A 22,847-nucleotide genomic window follows, 5' to 3' on the forward strand; every position below is an offset into this window, starting at 1 on the left:
AGGTTCTTTTCCTGGTTTCTTTTATTGCAGAACATCATTAGAAACCAATATCTAGACACTAGATGGACTTGCTGCTATTAGGGTATCATTGCTTCTAGGCTTTCTAAGCTGACAGAACAAGGAAATATATGTATCTACACATATCTATAGATATGTCCATATGCAGTCATCTGTGGCTATATTCAGTTAAACATGAGTCCATACTGATGACTCCAGTTCTAGTCCAGTACCACTTGCTTTCTCTCCTTGCTTGTTTATAAGTTGCCAATTCCCACAGTAAGGTACTTGATTCTTACCATTTGCCATTGACTTACCCAAGAGTTTAAGAAAGATTAGTGTTAATTTCTTCTTTAATGTTTGGTAAAATTCATCTGTGAATACTTCTGGTCCTGGGCTTTTCTTTGTTGGGAGGTTTTTGAGTACTTATTTAACCTGCATATTTGTTAACAGATCTATTCAGATGTTCTATTTCTTCATGATTCAGTCTTGGTAAGTTTTATGTTTCCTGGAATTTAGCCACTTATTATGCATTACAAAATTTGCTGGTCTACATTTCCTTACACCACACACAAAAATAGACTCCAAATGGTATGAAAGACTTAACGTGAGACAGGAGTCCATCAAAATCCTAAAGGAGAACACAGGCAGCAACCTCTTCGACCTCAGCTGCAGCAACTTCTTCCTAGAAATATCACCAAAGGCAAGGGAAGCCAGGGCAAAATGAACTATTGGGATTTCCATCAGGATAAAAAGCTTTTGCACAGCAAAAGAAACAGTCCACAAAACCAAAAGACAACCGGCAGAATGGGAGAAAATATTTGCAAAGGACATATCAGATAAAGGGCTAGTATCCAAAATCTGTAAAGAACTTATCAAACTCAACACCCAAAGAACAAATAATCCAATCAAGAAATGGGCAGAAGACATGAACAGACATTTTTCCAAAGAAGACATCCAAATGGCCAACAGACACATGAAAAAGTGCTCAACATTGCTCGGCATCAGGGAAATCCAAATCAAAACCTCCATGAGATACCACCTCACACCAGTCAGAATGGCTAAAATTAACAAGTCAGGAAATGACAGATGTTGGCGGGGATGCGGAGAAAGGGGAACCCTCCTACACTGTTGTGGGAATGCAAGCTGGTGCAACCACTCTGGAAAACAGTATGGAGGTTCCTCAAACAGTTGAAAATAGAGCTTACCATCTAATCCAGCAATTGCAGTACTGGGTATTTACCACAAAGATGCAATGTAGGGATCCGAAGGGGTACGTGCACCCCCAATGTTTATAGCAGCAATGTCCACAACAGCCAAACTGTGGAAAGAGTCAAGATGTCCATCGACAGATGAATGGATAAAGAAGAAGTGGTATATATACACAATGGAATATTATACAGCCACAAAAAGAATGAGATCTTGCCATTTGCAATGACGTGGATGGAACTGGAGGGTATATGCTGAGTGAAATAAGTCAATCAGAGAAAGACATGTATCATATGACCTCACTGATGTGAGGAATTCTTAATCTCAGGAAACAAACTGAGGGTTGCTGGAGTGGTGGGGGTGGGAGGGATGGCGGTGGCTGGGTGATAGACGTTGGGGGAGTATATGTGCTATGACGAGTGCTGTGAATGGTGCAAGACTGTTGAATCACAGATCTGTACCTCTGAAACAAATAATGCAATATATGTTAAGGAAAAAAAAGAAGAAGAAGATAGCAAGAGGGGAAGAATGAAGAGGGGGAAATCGGAGGGGGAGAGACCGACCATGAGAGACGATGGACCCTGAAAAACAAAACTGAGGGTTCTAGAGGGGAGGGGTGTGGGGGGGTGGGGTTAGCCTGGTGATGGGTATTAAAGAGGGCACGTTCTGCTTGGAGCACTGGGTGTTATGCACAAACAATGAATCATGGAACACTACATCAAAACTAATGATGTAATGTATGGTGATTAACATAACAATAAAAAATAAAAAAAATTTGCTGGTCTATATTTCTTCATAATAGTCTCGCATGATCTTTTTCATTTCTGGCCATCAGTTATAAAGTCTCTTATTTTATTTCTGATTTTATTTCTTTGAGTTTTTTCTCTCTTTTCCCCCTTAGTCTAGCTAGGGGTTTGTCAATTTTGTTTATCTTTTCAAAAAACCACTCTTAAACAAACCAAACAAACAAACAAAAAACCAACTCAATTTGTAGATTTTTTCTCTTGTTTCCCTGTTTTCTATATAATCTATTTCTACTTTCATCTTTATTATATCCTTCCTTCTGCTAACTTTGGAATTAGTTTGTTCTATTATTTTTCTATTATTATAAGATGTATGAGGGAACAGAATATAAAGAACAATAGGTAAATTATTTGAAAGTAGAACCAGTGGTTCCTGAAACATACCTGGGGATGACACTATGCTCATGTCTGTGTGTATATGTTAGTAGCAGTGACCATGCACAGATTGTGTTCTGTTAATTTTTTGCTATGTAACAAAACATCCCAACATTTAGTATCTTTTTTTTATTATTATGTTATGTTAATCACCATACAATTCATCATTAGTTTTTGATGTAGTGTTCCATGATTCATGTTTGTGTATAACACCCAGTGCTCCACGCAGAACGTGCCCTCTTTAATACCCATCACCAGGCTAACCCATCCCCCCACCCCCCTCCCCTCTAGAGCCCTCAGATTGTTTTTCAGAGTCCATCATCTCTCATGGTTCATCTCCCCCTCCGATTCCCCCCTTCATTCTTCCCTCCCTGCTATGCTCTTCTTCTTCTTCTTTTTTTTTTAACATTAGTATCTTAAAACAACAACAATCATTGATTTAGTCCCAAGTCTGGAATTTGTGCCAGGTATGATGAGAAAGGCTCATCTCTTCTTCACTTGGTATTCCCTGGGGCAGCCTGAGGTTAGATGGCTCAGTCCTACAGCTGGCAAGCCCATACTCACTGTTGTCTCTGAGAACTTAGCTGTTGAGGGCCCAGGGCCTTAACATCTCTTCATGTGGGCCTCTCCCACATCTCTTCATGTGGGCCTCTCCCCATGCATCTCTTCCTGTGGCCCATGGCTGTCTGCCCTTCCTCAGAGCATGGTGAGTAGTTCCAAGAGTAAGAGCCTTTGAGAGCCAGGGAGAGGCTGCGTTGCCTATAGTGATCCAACCTGAGAAGTCACCTAGGGTCTTCCAAATTCAAAAGGTGGGGGAAGGACCCCTTACCTCTTGATGGAAAAATGTCATCATTTCTTTTCAAGAAGGTTTGGGATGGATGATACTGTTGTGGTCATCTTTGGAAAATATAATCTGCCTCAATATCTCAGAATTTATAAACCTTTATTGAGGGGTTTAGAAAGAGAGAGACTGAGAGACAGAGAAACAGAGAGAGAGAGAGAATTATCTAAGTTCAAGGAGTCCTACTCAAACTTTGGGGCATCCTTATTTCAACATGAACCTCCCTTAATTAAAGAGTGGTAAAACTGGTTCTTGAACATCTGACTTCTAAGCTTACACATTTCTACAACATTCTGGGGAAATATTACCTTGTCATAGCTTCTCTAAGTCTGTGCTCCCCCAATTTTAATGTTTTCAAATATTACCCTAATTTACATAGCACAATCGTTAGCAATCATTAAAATGGGAAGTGGATATAAACTTGGCAATAAAAACTAAGTAACAAAATATTTTCAAAGAAATATTATTTTATTAAATTCTAGCATTGCTGGTGAGGGGGATACAACTATATGTTTTACAGATTTTCACATTATTAAAACAACATTATTGAAATCATATATCACTTGCATATTCATTATTTGAATGCCCTTACTGCCATGGCAGTCCTTCATTCTATGAGGCTAGTTAGTCCACCTGATCAATTTCCTTTGCACACTCTACCTTCAGGAGTACTGGTGATCTTCTCCCTCAGAAGCTCCATGCCATAGATGACTAATAGTAAGGACGCTTAGTCACTCTTATAGCACGTTCTTTTCTGCAAGTTATCCCATCTAAATAATGCTTTTGTTTCCTGTCCCTTTGCCATATTCATAAAAAAGGGAATATCAGTCTATGCCCTATTGGCATTGCCAGGAGGCTGAGAAAATGATAGTCTTATGCAGTTGTCCTCCTTTTGTTAAGTATTGCTTTCATTTTAATTAATACTGAGTAATTCTCTAGTCTGTTTCCTTTAAATTTCAAGTGAACCTGTAATGTTATAAATACACCAAGTCTCCTAAATTTAAAGATCAAACCTAAAGATCAAAATATCTAAAAGAAGAAAATAAATGGGAGGAACAATTTGTCTCTTTCCCTACTGGATGAAAAACCAACTTTCTGACTTGATACCTTTATTGTGAAGAATGGATAGTTTCTTGTTTGATTTTCAGATCTTGAATACTGAGTTGAACAAATATTTTATAGAGTTAACCTTTGGTTGAGACATATACTAGGTATAAGGGGTTTGTGCTCTTAAAGTTCTTATAATCCAGTTGTGCACATGACACATTCAATAACTATGTAAGGCAGGATAGCTTTAGTGCCACTGTTCAAGCTATAATAAATCAGTGTGATGAAGAATCCATGCTGACTGGGTCAGATATGAAATGGAGGAGCAGAAGGATTCGAAGGGTTATCACTGGTAGACAGATATAGAAGGGTGAGGGCCAAAGTTGAGAAGAAGGGACTGGAATGGAATGGTATAGGCACAGTCTTCTTCTGTGATGTATCCTATTATTTCAACAAAGCAGCCATTTGACGAGATAGAGGAATGCTTTAGAACAGGACCATACCTTGTTTTAGCTCTGCCTCCCATTCTATGTTTGGCTCTCCCTATATTCTTTTTTTTTATTTAAGATTTTACTTATTTATTTGAGAGAGAGAGAATGAGAGAGAGAGCATGAGAGGGGTAAAGGTCAGAGGGAGAAGCAGACTCCCCGCCGAGCGGAGAGCCCGACACGGGACTTGGTCCCAGGAGTCCAGGATCATGACCTGAGCCAAAGGCAGTCACTTAACCAACTGAGCCACCCAGGTGCCCAGCTGTCCTTATATTCTTAAAACCTACTCTATGGGAATAATGAACTTCTCTGGGTTCCTTCTGGCCTTCCTACAGATATATCAGTAACTCTGAGATACTAGCACAAAGGAGATTAGCTCTGAATTTTGGCTGAGTGCTGCATCTTCAATGCATTTCTTTCTTTCTTTTTTTTCTTTCTTTTTTTGATGTATTTTTTTCCCTTTCAGAAATGCCAGTTCAGATCCTGCCTTTACGGAGGATGAGGCACTATTTAAAGATCAGGGAATCCTTATCTCAAAAAGGAGTGCCTTTGGTTCAAGGTCTAACATGATGTTGAGACCTCTAATGTAACTGGGAGTTCATAAACAGTGAAGGCTAGATTCAGTTCTCTCTAAGGTATTCTGGTATAATTGAAATGTGGGGTCTCTGAAGCGATACAAATGTGAGTTGAAATCCTGGCTTCAACTATTACTGGTTGACCTTGGAAAAGTTATGTCACCTCCTTCAGTCTGTTTCCTTGTCTGTATAATGTGATTAATAAAATTGTCTTAAAATATAGTTCTAAGGAGGAATAATATAAAGTAACAGGCACAGTACCTTGTACATATGTGTGCTCAAAATGATTATGGTCACTATACCAATTCTAACACTCTTTCGATTTGTTCCCTTTACAACACCTCTAACATAATTCTGTAAAATGCCTCTCCATCTCCAATGATATCACCCAAGTTAGACACTGTTTCTTTCATGTCTAGGATGTTATAATGGTCAATTAACTGGTCATTCAACCATTTGTGTCTTTTCCTCTCTCTTCTTACTTATCCCATGTTTTAGCATTTATGAATGTGGCTGCTTCTTTTTCCTATAGAAGAAGAGGAGAAATAAAGCAGCAGAATGCCTGGTGCATAATTCAAACTCTTTTTTAAAAAATTTTTATTGTTATGTTAATCACCATACATTACATCAATCCAAACTCTTTAGTCTGACATTCAAGGCCCTTTTTCAGTCCATAGAGTACTTCTGGGTCATTCACAGACTTTTTTGAACACAGCACTATTCCACCCACTTATATGGCAAGCTGCTCTAACTAAAGCCTTGAGTTATGATTTGTTACCTTGGAGTCTAGAAATATATATATTTTGTGTGATGCTTCCTCCATGTTCAATGAAGATATCAAAACCCTGCCAATTCTTCAGAGATACTTTGAACCTTAGCTTATATAATAAGCTCTCTTTGACATGCTTAGCAGACTTGGTAAAAAAAAAAAGGGAACATTTATTTTGCACTAGGCACTTAACATAATTATATCATTTAGTCCTCATAAAATCCTACAAAGTAGTTATTTTTAACCTTACTGTTAATAGAGGACATTGAGACACCAAGTACTATAAAATTTGCCCAAGATTCTACATCTGCCTGACTGGAGGGATCAGGATTAGAATACTGGTAGCTCTAACTTCAAAATCCATGTTATTTCAATTACTTTGTTATGTACCATCTTGGATGGGAAAGTAAAGATAATGACACTTTCTAAGTGACCTTGAGCAAGTCACTTTTCTCTGTGTAGTTGTATTTTATCATCTTAAAAATGTGGTTTGTTATCTCAAGCTAGGTGATACATAGGTAAAGTCTCATTTATTATTTGTTCATTACATTTTGTTATAAGTATTCTTTAATACTGATATTTATTTAATCAAATTATTGCATATGAAATAAAAAAGAATCATTTATGAAAACAAGTGAAGATATGAACAGCATTTCACATACCTCTGAGCCATGGAACTTAGATCTTGAAGATACTCTTAGACAATCCCTACACAGTCCTTCCATTTTATAGATGGAGAGTTTGTGACTGAGACATTGAGAAATGTCACTTGGCCAAAGGGACAGGGAGGGAGGGAAGTTCGTGGCTGAGCTGAAACTCAGTCGCACTGATTCCCACTTGAATGATTTTCCCTTCCCATCTTGCTATGGGAATAGTTGTTTTCTTGGCAGGGAAATAAAGAGTCCCAGCACAGGTCAGGAGGGTGAGCTGCCTGCTGGAGGATCTCGCGAGCCTCGTCCTAGAAGTCTTTGCAGAGCCAGCTTGACCTCTTTGTTCCGCAGAGTGTAAATGAAAGGGTTAAGCATGGGAGTGACGACTGTGTCGAAGACAGCAGGGGCCCCAGCTCCTGCCCCGCCGGTGTGAGGCTGCAGGTAGATGCGGAGAGGTAGCTTGTAGTACAGGAGCCCCACTGTGAGGTGGGAGGTGCAGGTGGAGAAGGCACGGCGCTGGCCCTAGGCCGTGCGGATCCACAGCACGGCCCCTGCGATAAAGACCTAGGTACAGCGATGAGGATCAGGCAACCTGCAGCCACAACGCCAATGTTGGCCAGCATGACAAGCTCATTAGTGGTGGCGTCTGTGCAGGCCAGCCTGAGCACGGGGCGGGGGGGGGGGGGGGAGGGATGTCACAGAAGAAGTAGGCAATGCGGTGAGGACCACAGTAGAGCAGGCGGAAGGTGAGGGAGGTGTGGATGGCCGAGTGCACAGCAGCTACGGCCCACGTGAGTCCAGCCAGTCCTGCACACATCCGTCTGTTCATGGCCACTGGGTAGTGTAGGGGTTGACAGATAGCTAGGGAGCCGTCATAGGCCATGACCGTGCATAGGAAGGACTAAGTGCTGGCCAGGAGATGGAAGCAGTAAAGCTGTACAGCACAGCCTTCAAAGGAAATCACCTCCCCATCCATAGTCAGGAGGCCTGCCATGACCTTGGGCACGGTCACTGTAGACAAACAGGCATCCAGGAAGGAGAGGTGCCCCAGGAAGTGGTACATAGGGGAGCAGAGGTAAGGGTCAGAGCCCACAGTTATGAGAATGAGGAGGTTCCTGGTCAAGGTCATGCTGTAGATGAGGAGGAAGGGGAGGAAGAAGAGGGTAGGATGTTCAGCTGTGTATATCAGACCTTCCAGAAAGAAGTGGCTCACCACAGTCTGGTTGGGGTGCTCTGTCTCCATGGCCATCTTTTCACACACAAAGTGGTTAGTTATCCCCCTTTGTAACAAAACTGACATCAACAAACATAATAAACAACCATTCCTCTTGGCTGAAATGTCATTAGCCATTGGGCTATGCTGGCTTGGTCTTGCCCCATAAATGAGAGAAAGATAGACAGTGTTACTGGATGTATCTCACTCTTTTGACATGTTCTAGTGTTTTCTTGCTGTTGTTTCAAAAATGAATCTTCAACATGGGGGATCCACAATCATTTGAGGCATATAAAGGACTGTAACAATTACTTGGAGAAATGCATTCCCTAAATAACAGCAATATAAATATGGATTGGAAATCTTACTCTCACAGGCCATATCTTTTTTGCAAATATTTCAGAATTGTGATGCCTTCACTCTTAATTTACTCTGCCGTACTGCAGATGTGGATAAGCAGGCTCTTATTGCCATGTGACACTAGGGAGTTGTACCCCATCCTTGGAGGTGAATTGCCCAGACTTTGGGTGCTGTTACATTAGCCGGGAACCCAGCAGTTCCATCCATTCTTCACCCAGAGGGAGTTCTTTGGAATTAACGGTTACCCATAGCCAAGTCTCAAGTATATGACAACGAAGCCTTAGAGAATTGGCTGAGTAACTAGAAGGACAAATTGTTAAGTACATTTCTTGCTCTTCCTGTAAATCTTTGTTTCAACCTTAGGGGAAATGTTTACCTGTGCCTTTATTGTTGAGTTGGAATTGAAATCTAAGAGTTTTCTTTGATTCTTTCCGTCCTTTGTCTCCTAAACTTATTTGGATGTTGCATTATGTGAAAAATTTCTTTAAACTCCTGATTTCTAGGGGCACCTGGGTGGCTCAGTTAGTTAAGCATCTGCCTTCAGCTCAGGCTATGGTCCTGGGGTCCTGGCGTCCAGCCCCGCATTGGGGTCCTGGGATCGAGCCCCTCATCGGGCTCCCTGCTCAGTGGGGAGTCCGCTCTTCCCTCTCCTGCTGCTCCTTGTGCTCTCTCAATCTTCCTCAAATAAATAAATAAATCTTTAAAAAAATAAACTCTTGATTTCTATTGTAGCTTCAATTCTCATGGACCTAACCCTGCATATGAGTATTTTATACCTATATTTTCACAGTGGTTTTATGTTCCATTTCTCTCCCAGTTCCCGAATGTATCAAATGGTTCTGTATTCAGCTTCTTTGTCAGTCTTCTTACAGCCACATTGTTTAATTTTTCTCTGCTCTTTACTGTTCCCCACTGCCTAAGGCATAAAAGGTATCGCTCTCTGATATTCAAAATTATCTATATATTGTTTCCATTATTATCACAAAATCTTTATCCCCTACAACCCCCTAAAGAAATCTCTCTTATGTAGGGATGCTCTTTGCCTCATCTTCTTGCCATAATCTCTCCCTGATCTTATAACTGCATTGCATTTTTGAACATGAATGAAATTCATTTAATCTCTCACAAATCTACTCTCCGTACTAAAGTTTGAACGTTAATTCCTCTACAAGCCCTTTATGAATATTTTATCTCACACTGGTTTATTAATTCCTGAAACCTATGGTATTCACGATAATTATGAATAAATACCTAAGCTCGTAGTGTCTTGACGACTTTAGCGTTCCACGTACATATGTCATGTCTTCCCACAAGGAACACAGGGAAAATATCTTATGCCTTCTCTAGTTTCCCATGAACATTTTGGGGATAAAGCTGTTGAAATATTAAGAAGCCAAGTTTATTTCAATTTTTATAAACTTAAGTTTAAATCCCTGGTCAGGCACTCATTAGCAGACAGAGAGGGATCATGGTGCTTAATTTCTCTGTTCCTCCAATTCTCAAATTAAAAATGGGGATATCATCATTTGTGATAATTATTATTTTACTTAGAATGTAGCAGGACACATAACATATGACCTTACATTTCTTCATTTTCACTAATTTATTCAATGCAGTAATATTTCCCATGATGCTCCTGACAAAAAATTAAATAGCTTCTGCTTGAACACATTCAGTAACAGAGTAATCCCTATTTCACAAGAAAGTCCATTTCAATGTTGGGTAGATCAATATATCATAATGTCCTTTATATCAGTGGTAGATACGTATCCCTGATATTTTAGCCAATTTAGTTTAAGATTTTCTCTCATAACACCCACTGGAATGGATGTCATATATATATATATATTTCTCTACATCCAGTAACACTTCTTACCATATGTTATATGGTAAGAAGTGTTACTGGATGTAGAGAAACTGAAACCTATATACATTGCTAGAGAATTTGTTATATATATATATATACACATATATATATACATATACCATTTGTTATATATATATATATATATATATACATATAACATATATATATATACACACACACACACACACATATATATATAACAAATGGTAAGAAGTGTTACTGGATGTAGAGAAACTGAAACCTATATACATTGCTAGAGAAAATGCAAAATGGTATACCCACTTTGGGAAACAGTTTGGCAGTTACTTAAAAAGTTAAACATAAAATTACCTAATGATTTGGCATTTCCACTTTTAGGAAGCTACACAAGAGAAATGAAAACGTATGTCCATATAAATGTGATTGTTTATAGCAGAATTATTCATAATAGCCAAAGTCTTGGAAACAATCATGTTTGTTGCTCATGGACTGGTGAATGGTTTGAAAAAAAAGGGTATATTCACACAATGAAATATCACTCAGCAATTAAAAGGAACAAAATACTAATGCAGTTCATGAAATGGATAGAACTCAAAAATAGTGTGCTAGGGGCACCCGGGTGGCTCAGTTAGTTAAGCGTCTGACCTCTTGATGACTGACTCAGGTCATGATCTCAGGGTCTTGAGATCGAGCCCCGCGTCAGGCTTCGCAATGGGCATGGAGCCTGTTTAAGATTCTTCCTCTCCCTCTGCTCCCTTCCCCCACCCCTCTCTAAAAAACCAAACCAAACCAAGGAAAACAAACAAAAAACAGTGCTAAGAGAGGAGCCAGACACAAAAGGTCACATATTCTATGCTTTCATTTTGATAACACATCCTGTAAAGACAAGTCTTTAAAGAGAGCATGTAGATTAGTGGATGCCTGGGGCTGGACTGAGATAGGGAATGAGCACAAATGGTCAGACAGATCTTTCTAAAGTGATGGAAATATTAGAAAATTGGATTGTGGTAATAGTTGTGCAACTTTGTAAATTTACCAAGCATCGTTGAATTGTATACTGAAATAGGCTAATTTAATGGTGGCGATGTATACTTTAATAAACTGTTAAAGAAAGAAATCTTAAGAAGGAAAGTCTACTGAGTGACACAAAACATGATTTAAATAAAGGGGAAGATATTATTTGCTCAAGGATGAGTATAATAAAAAATTTACATTTCTTCTAATTTTTAAAACTGCTTATTTTGAAATGTTCAATTTATAGAAAAGTTAAAAAAATGAATAAGAAATGGGAACAAAAGGCACAGCATAGGGAATATAAAAAAAACAGAACACGGGACGCCTGAGTGGTTAAGTCGGTTAAGCGTCTGTCTTTGGCTCAGGTCATGATTCCAGGGTCCTTCCTGCTCCAAACTCTTTCCGCTTCTCTCCCTGCCTGCCGCTCCCCCTGCTTGTGCACACACACACTCTCTCTCTCTCTCTGACAAATAAATAAAATCTTAAAAAAAAAAAGCAGAGCACAATTTGAAATCTGAATGAGGTGATATCCCGTGTAACGAAGGGATTGCGGCTGACGATCTCCAAGGCACTAGGATACAAGAACTCATGTAGGTGTTCTGGAAAGAGGTAGACTTGTGTTCAAATCCAGTTTCCATGCAAGAGGAGTAGCTTGTTATGAAGACCCCTGAAGTTTCTGAGACTTAGTTTCCTCATATGTAAATGGGTTAAAAAATACTTAAGCTGTAAAGTTTTACAAGGATTCTAGGTGTGCTAGAGTAACTGCAAAATAATTTACTTGCTGAATGACCACTATTATAATTCTACATCCAATATTCTATGACTTCATGCCCATCTTTGAAATAGCTCTACCATGCACCCTTCTACTTTCTCTACAACCACTATAGTTAATAACTTAAACACTCACACCTGATATATTTTCATTTCTATTAACTGGTCACACGAATATATGTCATGCTTCTCTCAGTTTTTCCATATGATGCTTTCTTCATTCTCCACTTAAGAAAATGGAGATTCTGGGGCGCCTGGGTAGCTCAGTTGGTTAAGCGACTGCCTTCAGCTCAGGTCATGATCCTAGAGTCCCGGATGGAGTCCCGCATTGGGCTCCCTGCTCAGCGGGGAGTCTGCTTCTCCCTCTGACCCTCCCCCCTCTCATGTGCTCTCTCTCTCTCTCTCATTCTCTCTCTCTCAAATAAATACATAAAATCTTAAAAAAAAATGGATATTCCACCATCTGAAGTCCAATCAAAACTTTTCAAGGCAACTTAGGTTCCGCTCTGATATCTGAACATAACATTTTCCTTCCTTGTAAATAGCCAATTCCTCGTAGTAGTGCTTTATGCTGCTTTGGGCTGTATGTGTATCTCCTGAGGACCTAGAAACACATGTCTTTTATATTTCAGATACTCGATCAAAATAGTTGAGCAAAGGCTACCAGATGCTCTCCTTACAGCAGTGGTACAAGAAGAGATTCAGGGGGAAAGGTGATCTTTAGAGCCCACAGTCATGAGGATGAGAGATTCTCAGTCACAGTGATACAGGGCGTGCTGTTCAGGAGGAAGTGACTCACCTGCTTACAGTTGGACCAGTTGTCCCCATGACCACCTTTTTACTTAGAGTAGTTGGTTAATTGCTCCTCTTTTTACTTATCTGAGTCTAATTTTTGTATTTTAACATTTCCTTTTTTTAAGAGGTCACCTCCAAGTGCAGTTTGCCTCATGGAACATATAAAGTCTTATAAGATTACCGTGCAGATCTTTAAAAGTCACAGAATTTTACTTTTGCCTGCTTCCTTTCTGTATGAATTCCTCAGTAGAGAAATTACTCATTGCATTTGGCACATAAGGTAGAGCCAGGGGGTGAAAGCACTCATGTTCTATCCGAGTAAATACATTATCTCCAAGAGAGCCTGGAAAATCCAACTCTTACTGAAGAACTTGAAAAACTTGATTTCTTCCAGACTTTTACTATCCTCCTTTTTAAAAAGATTTTAGAGCTTCAGATGGTGATGGGCAAGGCCTTTTTTCTTTTTCTGTTTTTTCTTTTCTTTAAATTTTTTATTGTTATGTTAATCACCATACATTACATCATTAGTTTGTGATGTAGTGTTCCATGATTCATTGTTTGTGCATAACACCCAGTGCTCCACGCAGAACGTGCCCTCTTTAATACCCATCACCAGGCTAACCCATCCCCCCACGCCCCTCCCCTCTAAAACCCTCAGTTTGTTTTTCAGAGTCCATCGTCTCTCATGGTTCGTCTCCCCCTCCGATTTCCCCACCTTCATTCTTCCCCTCCTGCTATCTTCTTCTTTTTTTTTCTTATATATTGTATTATTTGTTTCAGAGGTACAGATCTGTGATTCAATAGTCTTGCACAATTCACAGCACTCACCATAGCACATACCCTCCCCAATGTCTATCACCCAGCCACCCCATCCCTCCCACCCCAACCCCACTCCAGCAACCCTCAGTTTTTTTCCTGAGATTAAGAATTCCTCACATCAGTGAGGTCATATGGTACATGTCTTTCTCTGATTGACTTATTTCACTCAGCATAATACCCTCCAGTTCCATCCATGTCATTGCAAATGGCAAGATCTTGTTCCTTTTGATGGCTGCATAATATTCCATTGTGTATATATACCACCTCTTCTTTATCCATTCATCTGTCGATGGACATCTTGGCTCTTTCCACGGTTTGGCTATTGTGGACATTGCTGCTATAAACATCGGGGTGCACGTACCCCTTCGGATCCCTACATTTGTATCTTTGGGGTAAATACCCAGTAGTGCAATTGATGGATCGGATGGTAATTCTATTTTCAACTTTTTGAGGAACTTCCATACTGTTTTCCAGAGTGGTTGCACCAGCCTGCATTCCCACCAACAGTGTAGGAGGGTTCCCCTTTCTCCACATCCTCGCCAACATCTGTCATTTCCTGACTTGTTAATTTTAGCCATTCTGACTGGTGTGAGGTGGTATCTCATTGGGGTTTTGATTTGGATCTCCCTGATGCCAAGCGATGTTGAGCACTTTTTCATGTGTCTGTTGGCCATTTGGATGTCCTCTTTGGAAAAATGTCTGTTCATGTCTTCTGCCCATTTCTTGATTGGATTATTTGTTCTTTGGGTGTTGAGTTTGATAAGTTCTTTATAGATTTTGGATACTAGCCCTTTATCTGATATGTCATTTGCAAATATTTTCTCCCATTCTGTCGGTTGTCTTTTGGTTTTGTGGACTGTTTCTTTTGCTGTGCAAAAGCTTTTTATCTTGATGAAATCCCAATAGTTTATTTTTGCCCTTGCTTCCCTTGCCTTTGGTGATGTTTCTAGGAAGAAGTTGCTGTGGCTGAGGTCGAAGAGGTTGCTATCAAGCCCTTTATTCTAGGAGGCATGGAAAAGTTTATCAAACTCGGATAAATTATTGCCTGGAGTCTGCATTTTATTTCATTGGCAGGAACCTAATAGTCCCAAGCTTTACACATCCAGAGTGAGATTTTGTAGTCTGAGCTCTACACATTCTCCCAAAGCTTGGGATTGTGTGTTCACTGAATAATCAGAATGGCAATTCCTGGGGTTTATGGTATGCTCTTTGGTATGGTTTAAGGATTTTGTCTCTTTAAATTATAAGGAATTGTCTTTCTGCACACACTTTTTCTAGTCCCTTCAGTGGGTCAAGCTCAGTATCAAAGTTCTGTTTGGATTTTTCTATCTTTTTTGTTTCAATCTTTTTTTTTTTTTGCAATGCTTTTATTGAGAGCAAGGGAAAGATCCCAGTGTAAGCAGCCTTCAGTTCTGAAATGTGTTTCCATCTGTATCTGCATCTTAACTTTGACAATATTTACCATTATTTGCTTATTTCATCCCAGCTGGATGATTAGAAAAATGGTCTCCCACAAGGTTTCCTCAATTGTCTCCTGTCTCCTTGAATGAGACAATTTCCTGCCCGTCGCTGCCTGATCAAATCCCAGCCACGTGTGTCTCACTGCTCCCCCTGGCCATGTGAGCCATCCCCCCCTCGCATACTTCCTCCCTGTGCTCCATAACAGTTTCACTTCACAATTCAAGACTATCTAAAATCTGACAGATTGTTGTTTATTTATTCTTCTTTCCTCCACCCCTCCTCTATTCAGTACGCTGCTCTATTCAAGTAGATTTCTTCATTCTCTCCTAAATTTATCACAATTTCCTCCTGTTGTCACTCTGCTCTAGTCCACCTTGAAGAAATCAACCTTCATTTTTACCTGATAATATCTCCAAACTTCTTACAGCTTAGTGTGCATCTGAATCCCCTGAGAATCTTCAGATACAGATTCTAATCGCCCAGGTGTGGAGTAGGGCCCGGGATTCTGCCGTTCTGACTCCTCCCCCCTGATGCCCATGCTGCTATTCCATGGGTTGCACTTTGAGAAGCAAGAATCTAAACCACTATTTGAGATTAGATCGAGCCTTTCTCCTCCAGGAAGTTTTCTTGTTCTGTCTAAGAGTGTCCTGGCTTCTCTGTGAACTCCAGTGGCCTTGACAGTGTATTGTGGTAGGGATCCTGTTCCCAAACTGGCCTAGTGTACCACTTCCCTCTTCTGTGAGCCCCCAGGCAGAAGGCCTGTGCTATGGGGTTTTGTGCTTTCCATGAGCATCTTTGAAAGAGCACAGTAGAAAGAGCATGAACTTTGGAATCAGATGGACTTGGGCTTACATCCCATCATCACCACTTATTAGCAAGATGGCTCAGTTTCTCATCTCACGATCAGTATGTCAACTCCACATCTTTAAAAGTGTTCTGTTAACAGTAGGCATCAACCCTGGGACATGTGACATAGCACAACATCCTCACTTTTTCTGAACCGGTTATCAACCCACCGATTTCTCCATGACCCTTTCAGTATGAGACCATTACTACTTCACAGAAAAGCCTATTCCACTATTGCACAGTTCAGATACGTTAGAATACTCTTTACATGCTGTTCAAATCAAGATACCTCACTTCCTTCAGTGAGTTCTATCTTTGCCCTTTGAAAGCAATGAAATAGTCAAACTATGCAATAAATGCAAACAGAAGCAAATTTTTGATAAAATTGTTCATTTATATTCTATCACTTCTGGCATATGAAAAAATCTGGCTAGTGGCTGCCAGTGTTGCTATTTTTCTGTGATTCCTCTTTTCTCTCTGTTAAGCACATTTCCTGTATACACCAATTTGTAAGAACATTTCATGGAAACACTGGGAATAGAACAATTATAGAGCTTTTGAATATCAAAATAGAAGGTAGCTTAGAGATTATGTTGCTTAACTTTATTTTACAGATGAAGAAAATGAGTCTTAGAGAGATTAAGTAAAAGAGGGGTAAACTGAAATGTTCTTCAGGAATTTAGAAATAAGTGTAATCAGATTTCTTGCTGAATATTAAAATTAAAAAGTTAGTACCTAAGTGATCTGAACAGATATATACAAACGTAACTCAGATGGAATGACTATCAGATCACGACAGCAAAACATAGAAATCAAAATATTTTTAAATAATATAAAATACACTAAAATACACAAAATACATATAACATACAAAATTTTTATAAATCCACCTAAATAACTATAAGAAAATAGCTGGAAATAATCTAAACATGAGTAGAAAATATGGGAGAGTACTCCTGCTAGGTATTTAAACGTATCTTTAAAATGCAGCTATTTAAAAAGTTTGTGCTAACAGACATATTAATGGAATTTGTATTTTGTCTGTGTGTGTTATATATACACATATATATAAAACATATGCATACATATAATATATATATATGTATAAAGGATATTGTGAAATAAGATGAAGTACATGTAAGAATTTAGTATATTTAGAGGGTAGCATATTAAGCCTGTGTGTGTGACAAGTATTTAATAAGGGTAGTGTGACAATTAGCCAGTCATTTGGGAAATGAAAGCTAACACAATTTTCCAATTTGCTTCTTTCTCTAATATAAAATCCTACTTGAATCAATTACTTAAGTTTTAAAATACGAAGCCAGAGAGTTATTTGAATTTTAAAACAAGAAGCCAAATTTAGAAGGAAGCCAAAGTACACTGAAAATTCAAACTCTAAACAGTAGTATGTTCTTAGTTACTATTTTTAACACTGGAGAAACATTCAGCCTAGTGCTTTTCCTCTCTGCTTTATTTTTCTCACTCTCAGGGCTACAAAACCTCAAAACAAACTTGAAAACAAAACACCCTCCCTAGAGGTGAAGTTATGTAGAAAACAGGACTCCCTGTAGTTCCTTTTTTTTTTTTTATTTATTCATTTGAGACACAGAGATACAGAGAGAGAGAGAGAGAGAGCATGAGCAGGGGGAGAAGCAGACTCCCTGGTGAGCAGGGACCCCGACGTGGGGCTCGATCCCAGGACACTGGGATCATGACCTGAGCCGAAGGCAGACGCTTAATCATCTGAGCCACCCAGGTGCCCCCCTGTAGTTCCTTCTAGTGGAGAGTTCAAACTCTAGACTCAGACTTAGGTTCACCCCTCAGCTCAGCTGCTGTTTTAACTGTGGTTGGAGGATAAGTAAAATTTGTTCCTTGTTGTGTTATGTTTTTTGGGGTCTTATTAAAAAATTGATAAAATGTATTTTATAGTTCTCTATTAAAAGTTAAACAACATATTAAGTTTTTGATGTGAGCCTTCATTTTGGTGCATGATGTGTCATTGGCCTCAGTGGGAAAGGAGGTGCTTATGTTTGCATTCCTCTGACTTCCCGGCGGTCTCTTCTGCCCAGGAGGCTTACTGACAAGAGTTCTGCTTCCTCCTGGCCTGTGGGATGTTGAAGTGCCCGTGACACTCTACTTCGTGTATGTGCCAAATAGAGTTTGTAAACTGCCTTTTGCTAGCCCCAGGGCTACTCCTCCTAAAGCGGTTAATTAGACTTTTCTAGAGCATTCTCCTAGGAACATCCTTAAGGGGTTTTTGTTTTTCCCCTCACACAAAAACTTCTCTCTACTCAATTCCTCTGACTGACTAGATTTTACAAGACCTTCAACTCATCTGTGATCCTGTACCTCCCATGATGCCGGCTTTACAAACCCTAGACCTAACGCTCTTTCTCGGTCTCCTTTTCCTGAACTACTACAGTACTTATTGGACACTGAATTGTACCAATTGTTTCTTATTCATTTCTAGTCAGATATTTTAATCTCTATGCTCAGATACAAATGAACTTGCTTCTCATAAGACCATAGGCTCATTTAGAACAGACAACAATATCATAGTTTTGGAGTTATACTGCATACATTTCTGTTGAGTTGGGTTGGCTTGCCTCTTCGTGCATATTTAGATGAGTAAGGCTGCATCTCTGCTGTTATAACAGACAACAAGAAAAGCCTTGATCATACACATTTCATCTTTGTAAGTTTGGTCCAGAGAAATTAGTTCGAAAGTAGTTCTTATTCATTATCATCATTTTATTTAACAAATGGAATTGATCTTGGAGAATATAGTGAACCTTCTTAGGTTGTCCTTACCCATGTACATTTGAAACAACAAAAGCATCTCTAGCACCTCGTACCCAAAACCTAGGAGTGAAGGGCCTCCAAGAGCTACTGGCCACATTCTCACAAGGAAAACCAACAGGACAGGCTTTGGGTCATCATCTTGCCACCAGGTCTATGCCCCAACCCAACCTGCTCCTCATTCATACTCAATAGTTGTGGGAAAATGCCAGAATGTGGTAGCACATACATTCTCCCACCACCTCATATGATCTGTTTTGCTGATCTCCATGGAAACACCAGGGGATCTAGTCTATGTCTGTGGAGCAAGAAAGCTTATCCTTGACATACTTCCCTTAGTTTTACCAAAGCGGAGCCCTGTGCAACCTGAGAAGGCTAGAACTAGTGAGGTAGTGATGCAGTGCACATGAACAGCTCCCTCACAGTGTGGGGGAATTGCCTCCTCAAGTTCAAGTCCATCAACCAATTTTGTCAAAGTAAAAGGCTGAGAGCAGGAAGTATGGAAGGGCCATGCTCTCCCTTGACTTCAGTTTCCCACAGCTACATGGGAGTAATAAAACCTGCCTCACATAATTGATGTCAAGGTCAAACCTCATGTTTTGCACGAAGGTTATTTGTAACATGGAAAAAGCAATATGGGAATCAGCTCAAGGATTAGAAGCAACATGAAACATGTAGATTGATGCCCATAGAGGATCAGACTTTTCATGTGGAGTTTTACTTATCTTGGATCTTTTCTGCAAGCTTCCATCCTTGCTGAGTTGCTTTGCCTGATTCCCATTGGATTTGAAGGAAGAAATATGAAAAAATCCTGTTTGAAAGCAGGAAGAATTCCAGAGTTTCCATCTCTGCACCTAGGAGTCTTCTACTCTCTGCATGGATCCTTCTTTCCTTTCTGCCTTAAATCTCCTCAGTTATCGGTGTCCCATCCAGTGTCCTAAGTCTTAGTGTCTTCAGCATGTCTGCGATGCATGAGTCAGTGAGGCTGCACATCTCTGCGACCTCCCAGCCTCCACAATGATGCCTTCATCTCTTTGTTACGGAGCGTATAGATGATGGGGTTGAGCAAGGGAGTGATGACTGTGTAGAAGACAGCAACCACTCCATCCAGGGGTTCCTGAGAACCAGAATGAAGGTAAATGAAGGTGCAGGGCACATAGTAAACAATGACAACGGTCAGGTGGGCAGCACAGGTGGAGAAGGCATTGCGACGCCCATCGATGGACTGGATTCGCAGGATGGCGGCCACTATATACCCATAGGAGGTAAGGATAAGCATAAAGCAGGTGAGGGCCAGGAACCCAATGTCCACAAAAGTGATCAGTTCATTGATGGTGGTGTCAGCACAGGCTAGACGCAGCATAGCAGGAATGTCACAGAAGAAGTAGTCTACCCGGTTTGGACCACAGAAAGGCAGCCGGAATATGAAGCTTGTTTGGAAGAGTGAGTGGACAGTGCCTCCCAGCCAGGTGCCAAAAGCCAGGAAGTTACACACATTGTGCGTCATAATGGTGGCATAATGTAAAGGCTTACAAATGGCCAGGAAACGATCATAAGCCATGAGCGTGTAAAGGAAGCATTCAGTACAGCCCAGGAAATGGAAAGAAAAAAGTTGGATTACACAGCCTCCAAAGGAGATAACCCTGCTATCCAAGAGAAAGCCAGCCAGCATCTTGGGGACAATGACAGAGGAGATGGTCATGTCCAAGAAGGAGAGGTGACACAGGAACCAGTACATGGGGCGGTGGAGCTGGGCGTCCACCAAGATGGTGAGGATGATGAGCCCATTGCCAGAGACGGTGAGGGCATAGATGACTAGGAAAGCCAGGAAGAGTGGCACCCCCAGCTGTGGTGGGTGGTGCAGGCCCACCAAAATGAAGTGAGACAAAGCAGTGTGGTTTCCACTGTGCATTTACTTGCTGTTCACATCTGCCAGGAGAAGTAGCAGAAGGGAAAGCTCAAGGCCCATTAAATTCTATAGGCATGGAACACATATTCTGTGTCATTCCCAAGCATGGACACAAAAGGGTCTCAGAAAGAGAGAGATCGTGCTCCAGCTCTTGTTCTTAATCATTCTGTGATCCCCACACCCAACCACCCCTCACCCCCACCCACCAGCCCAACCCTTGATTTTTGGAGTTCTGCTTGGTTCCAGGGAGTGACTCTTTTGTCCAAGGTTCTGTGACAGATTACGTGAATGTAATTCAGGAGACTGAAGGAAAGACCATACATAGAGCTCTTCAGGTCAGGAAGAAGTACAGTCATATAAAGCCTAAATCAGTCCGTGAAGAAATGGCTATCCCATTGTTTTCCTTCACTTCGATCTCTGATCTATGGCATAATATCAGAGAGATAAGTAACAGCTTATTTATTTAACAACATGAGAGTTGGAATTATATTTCCTAATGTAGATGTGCCCAGTAAAAATCAGCATAGATTTTTAAGCATGCATTACTTGGGCCACACATTGGATGAAGTTGTAGGTAAGAATAACCATCTTCATCAACTGCATCTCAAAAATACACATGCCATTTTAAATTTTTCAAGATAATGAAGCAATACAAAATCTCATCCACAAGGCACCTGTTGTCATCTTTTCTCTCTGCTTTTGGATAAGTGCAGTCTATCTGTCAATCCATCCATCCATCCATCCATCCATCCATCCATCCATCCATCCATCTGTACATCCATCCATTTGTCCATTCACTAAGGAAACATGTATTGTATCTTAAGAGCATGGCCTCAGAGGTCAGACCAGAATTAATAATCCCAGCTTTTCCACTTATACTTGTTGGTAAACTTGGAAAATCCATTTCCCCTTTCCTTGCTTAATTCTGTAAGTGGGGACAATCATTGTGCCCATTTCATGGGATTGTTGTAAGGATTAAATAAAATCACCTGGTCCATAGCAGCACGCAGTCAACATCAGCTATTATTTCCCACCAACTATGTGGTGTGGTCCTCATTATTAGGCAAATTCAGTCATCGCCCTTGTGCCAGGTTTCTGGGGATTGAGCAATTTCCTGGTCACGAGACTTCCCTTGTTAAACCTAGGAGCGTCCGGGGCAAACTGAGACAGGTGGTCACCCTCGGGAAGGGTCTAAACCACATAGAAACTAAATAATCTCTCACCACAGAGCTATAGAATCTATTCTGAAAGAATTTCAGGGAAAATTCTTAGAGATTTCCTAGACTCTTCCTAGCTTACCAATGTTATTGGCACCACAGCACCCAAGGGCAAGGTGCAAAATTACTGGCATGGCCTAGAGAACAAGGAGCTTTGTAATATGGTGTGGACTTATTTCCCCAGCCTCCCCTCTCTGTGCTCCATCCCACAAATTTGTGCTATGGCCCAACATTCTTTCCTGTTTCCTTTGACATCAGTCCCTTTCATTAGAAGGGACTTATTCTGCTAATGCCTGAAAATTTTCTACTCATCTTTCAAGATCTCATTCATGTGTGATCTACTAAGGAAAGCCTTTTCTCCCTTTCCCCCAAATGGTCACTTGGTCTGTGTAGCCTCCACAGTCCTTCATGTTTCCCTGGGCTCCCGAAGCATGCTGCAATTCACCCTTTTGAGTGTCTGATTTCCCCCATTAGACTGTGAGCTCCAAAGGGACTTTGTCTCATTTTCTTTTCATCCTGTATTTGTGGCATATCTTGCACTGGAAGATTCTTTTTTTTTTAAGGTATATTTATTTATTTTAGAAAGAGAAAGAGAGAGAGTGGAAGGGAGGGAGCAGAGGGAGAGAGAGACCCAAGCCAACTCCACGCTGAGTGCAGAGTCCCACACCGGGCTTGATCCCATGACCCTGAGATCACGACCTGAGCTGAAACCAAGAGTTGGATGTTAAATGACTGTGCCACCCAGGCTCCCCTTGCACTGAAAAATTGAAAAATTCTTAAATCCTATTAAATAAATTCATTCTTCTCTGTCTGGATGTCCCTGTTATCTAGACACGGAATCCAGGATAATATCACTTAGGTCTTAATGTAGCTCCTGAAATCATAAGAATTTCAATACCAACTATCACTACTTACTAGTTACATTATTTTGAACAAATCTCTTATTATTCTTAGTCTCAGTTTCTCCTCTGTTAAACACACACACACACACACACACACACAGAGAGAGAGAGAGAGAGAGAGAGGGAGGAGGAGGTGGTGTA

General features: G+C 40.4%; 2 protein-coding genes across 2 annotated transcripts; both read right to left on the reverse strand.

Annotated features, from left to right (window-relative positions):
- Positions 1 to 7,018: 7,018 nt before the first annotated feature.
- On the reverse strand, positions 7,019 to 8,024 carry LOC113913728 (olfactory receptor 10S1). The gene is given in 3 exon segments (XM_027577942.2): positions 7,019 to 7,320; positions 7,323 to 7,425; positions 7,428 to 8,024. Coding segments are annotated over 3 exon segments (981 nt in total). The 5' UTR covers positions 8,004 to 8,024.
- An 11,630-nt stretch (positions 8,025 to 19,654) lies between these two features.
- On the reverse strand, positions 19,655 to 20,647 carry LOC113913727 (olfactory receptor 10G6). The gene is given in 1 exon segment (XM_027577941.1): positions 19,655 to 20,647. A coding segment is annotated over 1 exon segment (993 nt).
- Positions 20,648 to 22,847: the final 2,200 nt, after the last annotated feature.

Source organism: Zalophus californianus, chromosome 11 (genome assembly GCF_009762305.2).
Source record: "Zalophus californianus isolate mZalCal1 chromosome 11, mZalCal1.pri.v2, whole genome shotgun sequence".
Lineage (NCBI taxonomy): Eukaryota > Metazoa > Chordata > Mammalia > Carnivora > Otariidae > Zalophus > Zalophus californianus.